Below are 8498 nucleotides of genomic sequence, written 5' to 3'. Positions count from 1 at the left end.
ACAAAAGGCTTTCCAACTTGCCAACATTCGACTCTTAGATCTCAAGCGGGGAAGTTTCGAAACATCGATCTACAAATAAGCGATAGCACTAGCACTTTGCACTTTTTACGATACACTAACCTTAAGCTGCCTCGTGGCTCGGTAATCGTATCGCACACCCGAGATGTCCCAAGTTGCGTGATGGCCCTCTCAATTACAAGCCTTGACATACATACAAATTCAATAGCCGAGACCGCTTTATTTTATTGGACAGGCCGCGAAAGTCCCTCAGTCTCAAGTTTTGCGCTACATATCTCGAAGTGCAAGGCGTATCCATATCCCCAATTGATCACTACCACAGTATGGAATATTCTCTACTTCAAGTCGCGATATTTGCGCAGGTCTTCTATCGAATCGCCGCATGATTTTGACATGAGTACTTCAACTCTCATATTGATGACGTAGTAACCTAGGTATTTAATAACTACAATTTATACGAAGCCGAACTATGAGGGGATTACTCACAATACGAGCCAATATCTACCAAGGTAGGATGAAGTAAGTACAACATATTTTATGTACATATCTAGCTTGACCAAGATCTCCAGAAACCCGATTATGACCAACTTAATCCCCGAATGCAAGATGACGAAGCTTTGGAGGGTTGATGAAGTCGATATGCGGCTGAACGCCGGAAAGCTGACCGGCCAAGACTTCACGAAGCAAAGTCTCATCCAAGGGCCGTGCTCTGCGTATTGCCTAGGTGATCGTTTCAGGGCATGAACGCGTTGTAAGTCACGCCAATGAGAATTTATTATTATTGATCAAAAAACCACAAGCCAAATCTACCTCATCAAGACCTGTTGCTCCGTATTCGTTCATGCTTTTTTACAAATTAATTGGTCTCCGGCTGTATGGCACCGTCGGGTTAGTTTGACATTTTAGGTAACTCGATATCGCAACTTCGGGCAAGACTACAAGCCAAGGACACCGATCATAAACGAAAACCACCAACAAGTCCTTCAGGGTGTTGGCACAATTATACTAAGACATGAAGCAGAGTTCGATTGAGCTGACATTGGTTCAACCTATCAACAACTCAGGCTACATAGCATTAACCTGTTAAAGAGTTTCACCAGATCTTTCATTTCAACACGAGGAAAAAAAGAAGAAGGGATGGTGGGTGAGGTTTAACTTTGCATATATTCTGAAACATATGGAATTGTGAGAAAGTTTGATTAGATGGGTGATGCTCGTGCTGTCACGGACTCCATTACCTTAGCTAAGCGTTTGATCTGCTCCAAGCTTCAGGGATAGGTACCCTGGTATTTCCGCTTGCGGCGCACGCAATTGCGGTTTGCGATTAAAGTGCCCGGGGATCCCTGTGATTCCCCGCCGTAAACGACCGCCGATCATCCATGGTAAATTGAGAGATTAACAAATTGACCGAGAATCCTCTGCGCACGTCCAAGATTGCCCTTCTCAAGATTGTGCGTACCCGGGTTCTATGGAATCTAGTGTAACCACCCGAAAAATAGAGAAAAAAGGAGTTAAAGTCTTTAAACTTTGGAAACGACAAAGAGAGCCAAGACATGAATGGACAAACAAGATATGATCAATACAAACGATATTATCATGCTGGGTACTCGAAAGCGAACTGGTACATAATTACTTCCAGGCGAATACAAAATTTAACCCCGCAATGATCCGCCAGACCAACATCGAATTCCTTGCATCAAAACCACTGTCCAATACCAGTGCCAGTACCAGTGCCTACTAGGTTAGCTATTCGCTTCGCTTCATAGGCAATTCTCTATTAGTGCTTACCAGCCACAAAATGCAATGCACAGCACGACAAAACAGCCCATCGTCCAGTTTGGTTCAACATCAGCATTCGTTCATCAACTTTTGTTGGTGGTCCAGAACCATGCAGAGAGTCAAGGGGGCTTGAGAGGTTTGAGAACTTTATGTGCAGCCTGACCTTGATTTCTTGCAGGACTCCGCAAGCTAAGATCAAAACGTGACTGCATACATACACAAGTAATATGTAATACGCATTGTGTGTGTGTTATCCGCGCATCTTAGGCGCATTTTCAGTTATGCTGGCCATGTCTTGAGCTAATAGAATACTACGTAGCGCTTAATGTGTTCGATGGAAAGAACAATTGGGTGGCTAGTAATCTAGTAGCTACATGTACTAATGTGATGGTAAGAGTATGCATCGTGGACGCATCATGGATGTAACTTCAATACATATGACTTGACGGAGAAATCACCGTCGGCTAGAGTACAGTATGTAGCACATCTCTTGGTAAATATCCGATCAGATTTCACATTTCTTGACAGAGATTTACAGCGTACAGCGACGACTACTACCGACAAGCTGTCAAATAAGTTAACTTCACCTCACCTACTAGGTAATACCTAGGTACCTGTAGTTAATACCTGAGCACGAGGTCCACGTCCCACCACTTTACAACAGCTACCCCTGACTAAATCAGCTAAATTCTGTCGCTCTTTTCCATGCCTAGACCATCTTTACAAGGCTAGCCTGAAAAGCTTGGAAGAGCCTCTCCGAAACACTAAACTTTTTCTAATGCAGATGGTCGATTTTGGGGATTTTTGACCAGCCTCCTCACGAGATAGCCGTTGATAATCTCTGGTTGGCTGCAGCATCTTGCACAGTCGAACCTACTGCAGCACAACGGTAGTAGTCGGCAAGCACCCATTTCAACCCTATCGTAATCTTTCGATTGGTATTTTTTCTTTCCGTGCTCGCTGATTTTTGTCTGGCATGAACCGCTGCAAACCTAAAGCTTCCATCGAATATTATCTATCGTCTTCCAAGGTTCTATCTAACATTCTATGCTCACCGCCAACTCAACCCGCAACTGAGAGAGTTACCAATAAACATACCTAGGGTTACCTAAAAAGCACTTAGCTCCAGCTTGGAGATGAACTAAGAGGAAATTCTCCGTAAAACACATCCGTCTTCATATATATCTGTGCTTTTATTAAAGGGAAGCCCCTGAATTGTACCAGTTCCTTATGCAGATCCCATTATTGGGAGATCAACCTGGGAAGCACAGGAAGCACAGACGGACCCGAATGCTAGGAGATACGTACAATAATACCAAGTATCCATCCCAGGCTCACGGACCTCGTCTATTAGATCACCCATGCATCTACCCAGTAAGTGGCATTCGGTTGCGATGTGTGGTTGCTGCGTGGCTGTTTTCCAGCGGGTTGGAGTCCCACATCTAATCGGCTTGTTAGCGCATTTGATTCACTGGCGCCCGAGGCCATTGCTGCTACTGCTCTGACTACTGCGAGTCGACGTCCTCTACGTCTAATCAGAAGTCGTGCCCTAGCCCCAGTCAGGAAAAGAGGAGAGATGAGGTCAAGGAAGGAGTTAGCAAAGAACTAATTAGTAGAGGTGTGAGGTCTGTGAGCTCTAGGTAAATAAACCTTAGTCGGTAGGTAGTTAGTTAACAGCAGTATCTTCCCTTGTAGATACCAAGTCGACTTGGGGTTGGCTTCCGAGGGCCATATCCATACCGTCATCCATAACATCCATATCCTTCCCATACACCCCGGTACACAGACTTGGGATTTTCGGGCTGCTACCCTCTTTGCCTGTCTTCCCTGTCCTGGCCAAATCGCAATATGATCGAGGATCCCGATTCAATTCAATAAACTTCTCCTGAGACTTTAGCAACAGAGGCACAACACACCTAGGTCTTCTCTCACCATAGTCACTCTTTTTTCTTTTGCAATACTTTTCTCTTCGGCTATTGTGGTGCTTCTTCTCGTGATCACGACGATAGAGCGATTGTTATTCTATTGGGCGCCGGTTGAAGCAGAAGGACCGAGCTTGACATCATTCAATGGATCTCCTTGTTGTCATATTCATGCAAAAACACCGCCTAGAGCCCTTGCGAGTCTGAAGACGGAACTAAAACAATACATGCCGACCCTGTTCGATACCGTAGGTAATACATACCAATGGTTTGAAAGTTGTGGACATAAAGTACCTATTGAGTTACGTGAGAAAAGAACTTGAAAGATTTGAGCTTGGGACGATATGGATTCAAATTCAGTTTCCGAAGCAGTTGCTGCTTCTAATAGAAATGGTATAGTAATTGCTCATTTTTTAAAGTTCCCCCGGTCTAGACTCCTCAATTGTCCCCAGTGCTCCAGCCCGTTGCCCAGTGTTAGTTGTTCGATATTGTGCAACAGCATAGCGCATAGATAGCTACTTCAGCAGGAGCGAACACCACTAATAAATTTATGCCTTCCAGTTATAGGTGCAACGGACCCATTCGAATCCCTTTCGTCTTCCACCGCAAAAACCACAACTAAAACCACCACTGCGCCCGGGACCATCACCGCTACAACAAATCAAATTAATCACACTAACCCAACTTCCACTTCCAATCCCAAAACAACAATAACAACAACAACCACAACCTCCTCACCGTCTAATAATAGGCATTCTACTATCCTGCACGCACACCGACAAAGTCATAATTCTTCTAAGCTCCCCGCCTATCGCTTTGCCGATCTGAAGAAAGAACCCATCGCCTTGCCTTCGCTTCTGCAAAGTCATCAGATTCCACCTTCGCCTGTCTCACCTATTTCGGATTCTCACACCGGAACGCAACCAAACACATCGAGGGAAATATCCCCACAGCCGGAGCCAGCGCATCAGAGTCAGCATAAACATAATAGCGACCATACTAGCCCTGTCTCACAAGAACAATCGAGAATTGAAAACCTGAGTCCAAGGTCTCGGGCATCCACATTTCAATCCCCCCGCGTCCTATCGACCGCCACATCTACATCATCTGCCAATGCAAAACGCTCAACTTCTCTAGATTCGACCACCGCCTCCGCCTCTGCTATTGGAAATACTAATAAACATACGCCTATCAGAGCTAGCGTCACGTCGCCCGCAGATTCCACCGACACCGTTGCCACAGCACGGCCCCGACATAGACGTGCGCCTTTGTCGGGTAATTCGGCTAGCGAGACGTCTTCTGGCCATCGAATGCACGCATCTGACGATAGTCGGGGTGCGTCATCAGGAGAAGAGATAAGTAGGGAGTTGGCGCACGGGCAGCGGGAACTCCTATTACCAAAAACAATTCAGAGAACCGCGACCGATGACAGGAGGAACTCTGTGGCAAGACGACCACCCGTATCATACAAACCACCCGTAAACTCTAACGCTTCGGGCGTTACTGCATCTATCCCGCCAATTCGATCATTTCGGTCCTCCGGCGAGCGGCGGCGGAGTCTCGTGCTCGACATGAATGCCCGCTCGATGCGCGGTTATGAAGGGAGTGAGGATTACGGCGATTCAAACCACCGCGACAGGACATTGCGCGCATTAGAGGGGAGACGTTTTGACGATGCCTCACAGATAACACCGCCCGATTCAGCAGGAGATCGTCCGGACGGTGATGATAGTGGAGATCTATTTCTTAAGATCGCGCGAGAGGACACATTACGCCGCAATGCTGACAACAATGGAAACTATGGAGACAGCCAAAGTGCCCTTGTAAGTCAACCTATTGTTTGCTTCCTCAATTGTTTCAAGAGACGCGCATTTGCCAAAACACTTATACACTCTCCTGAGTTTGCATTGGACTAGCAATTATACATTGTGCTACCAACATTTAGACGGCGTCACAGATATATCTGATTTAAAATAACTCTACAACCAATTTGAATTTCTAACTGAGGTGTAATATAGTCACGAGTAGCACGAACCAATCGACGACCTCTCTCCGTAGGCGTCTCCTCATATCAACCTTCTTCACCTCCCCAAGTAGTTCGTCGCATGTCAGATCAGGAGACTTCCAGATCTCGAGGTTTTGAAGACCAGCCAGGAGAAAGAGTCGCCCGTAGTCTTACTTACAGAGGCATATCCAGAGACAAGCAAACCGACGAGATGAAACTCAAAAGTGCCAGCAATACTCCTCTTCGCGCTTCTCCATTGACCCCTCGATCGATGGTATTCCAAGATGGTCTTTCTTCTGACCAAGGGTCTGTCTCCAATCGAAGAAGACAGGCTTCAATCGACAACGGCTCTAATCACCCATCCCGCATGTCATCGCTGAAGCAGGGTAGCGTTAATTACAGTCACCCTCGTACCTATAACTCTTCGCCATTGGTACCCAAACCTACAGAATATCAGAAACATGAATCCCAAGTGGACGACGCGAATCACGGCGTCGAGGGAACAAATTCGACGGCTTCCACCGCCGCACCTTCAACTGTATGGGATGAACTCGATGACCTTAAATCTCGCATACATCGCCTTGAGCTAACTGGCAAGCTTCCCCCAACATCTGGCGCCGCCATATCACGAGCATCCGAAGAACGACCGCCGACCGCCCATACCAATGCAACGACTCTGTCAGCTTCTCCGAAACGTGGATCTGGGGGTGCCGTACAAGCACCAGAGATAAACATATCAAGAGACGGTCACCCATTATTACATTCCGCTCTAACAAAATCTAAACAATTCCTCAGCGTGGAAGTTTTCGAGGCATTAGAGACAGCTGCCAACGATGCGCTGTCTCTTTCTACGATGATGGGCACTCCTGGCCAACCAGGCCCCATTTCGAGCGGTGCAAGTAGCATTGGTGGTGGTGGCAGTGGTGCCACCATTACTGATCGCCAACTCAGACGAAAAGCAGATAGTATCTGTCGCAGTCTAACCGAGTTATGTCTTGCCCTAAGTGAAGGGGCAGCTCAGCTAAAGCCTCAACAAGCTCCGCCAATAGTTCCGGAGGATGTCACGATTACAAGCCCCACGATCACGAAATTTCCCGAAACAATGACCAAGTTCCCGGGAGTAGCTGCTTCAAGGCGACCGAGCGCCGTAGATCGTAGCCTCGCATCGATGCACAGCAGCCCTAGAGCTTTGTCCCGTTTTGAAGATAGACGGCTCAACACAACAGTGACGAGCACACTGCCCGCTCCTCGATACAGCACCACTGTTCCCGTTACTCCCACAGATGATATGGTACCTTCGGCCGGCCGGAAGACAGCGATGCTGATATCTCGTTCTCGTCGAGCCGGAACAGAGGATCCAGAGGAGGGGCGCAAGTCTTCGCTGTTGAGAACTCGTCGCGCTACAACGGAGGAGCCAGAGGATATGTCGGATCGCAAACCTTTATTAATCAGAGCCCGTCGGGGAACGGTAAACAACGATGACGAAGAAAGTCGTTTCCGCGCTCCCTCGCGCGCTACTACTGAGGTTCAGGGGGGTAGATCTGGAACCCGTGAATACACATCGCAGCTTCCTGCACCTCCTTTGAAAGAATCCGAGCCCTTGGCGTCTTCGGCTCTCCCTAGAAGGCGTCTTGGGTCTTCGGCACTCAACACTAGATTGGTGCTCCCGGCGACATCATCACCAAACATCGCTACACCTCAACGGCGATATTTCGACCGATCAACGCCGGACCGTGAAACTTACAACAACATCGGAGACAGAATTGTCGAAGATCGGCATCAACGCCAATATTCCGTCGTATCTCGCGCCGGAAGTTTGGACAAACGAGCCAACCGTGGAAGTATGATTGCCACGAGCTCTCCCGCAACGGGCGGCTACCGATAATGCTATAACGACTATGATACGCTCATGACATTGTAACAATAGAAAGTCATTTGGGCCAAGGCAGTCCCCCATTAACACGAACTTTGCATAGTTAGACGGTTTTTATTTGTCTATTTGTTTCGAACCTTCTTATTTTTTTATAATACCCCCGTCTGCAAAAAGTTTACGAATTTCTTCTATCGCCTCTCCCGTCTAAAGACGAGCACTGATGAGTGCTATTTCCTGTATATCGACTAGGTACAAAAGGCGAAAAAAGCCACGGAGTGTTATGGAGTGGTGTGGCACGGAAGGACGGTGCACTCCAGGAGGGGTTCTTTTGATATTTATCCTATCTAAAAGGAATGGAAATATCGCGTATAGCGCGGCCGCGCCGAAGGGTTCCTTTGTGTGGATTCGATATCGAATAGGGGCGGCGGACCTAGGGGACAGGGAGCCTTATACCAACCCTTACTGGCGCTCGAGTGGCAAATCGATCACCGGCTGTACTATGTAAATAGATCACCAGAATACGGTGATTAATGTATGAATATTAGGTTTTGCAATGAACATAGTTTTACCATTTTAAATGCTTTCTAGTCTGCTGTGATTTTAGATTCCTCATTTTATATGCGATAAGCTGGAGCTTCTTGATGATCATCCGGGATGACGTTTTGACTCAGGCACCATTGACTCAGGCCGAGCGGGTGGATCCCTAAGCTTCTAGGTACTACCGGCACGGCCTTAAACAGCGCCGTTCCACAACCGTTTTAAGAGCAAGCAAGCGCAACCTCAAATTCCAATTTATTGATATTCAAGCTGCCAATTTAAAAAATCAAACGCAATAAACCCAATTCATAAGAGTCTTTAGCTATTACCTACCTTCCTTCCTTAATATTACTGCATACGGAGG

The 8498-nt window shown here is 47.1% G+C and overlaps 1 protein-coding gene across 1 annotated transcript; it reads left to right on the top strand.

Annotated features, from left to right (window-relative positions):
* Positions 1 to 3815: 3815 nt before the first annotated feature.
* Positions 3816 to 7713, top strand: GGS22DRAFT_106849 (uncharacterized protein). Its single transcript, XM_047957833.1, has 3 exons — positions 3816 to 4112; positions 4281 to 5542; positions 5738 to 7713. The coding sequence occupies exons 1-3, from the start codon at positions 4064 to 4066 to the stop codon at positions 7607 to 7609; spliced, it is 3183 nt and encodes a 1060-aa protein (XP_047821102.1). The 5' UTR covers positions 3816 to 4063; the 3' UTR covers positions 7610 to 7713.
* Positions 7714 to 8498: the final 785 nt, after the last annotated feature.

The sequence above is a fragment of the Annulohypoxylon maeteangense genome, assembly GCF_022496945.1.
Source record: "Annulohypoxylon maeteangense strain CBS 123835 unplaced genomic scaffold GGS22scaffold_4, whole genome shotgun sequence".
NCBI classification, from domain to species: domain Eukaryota; kingdom Fungi; phylum Ascomycota; class Sordariomycetes; order Xylariales; family Hypoxylaceae; genus Annulohypoxylon; species Annulohypoxylon maeteangense.
This window is presented reverse-complemented; position numbering and strand designations above follow the sequence as displayed.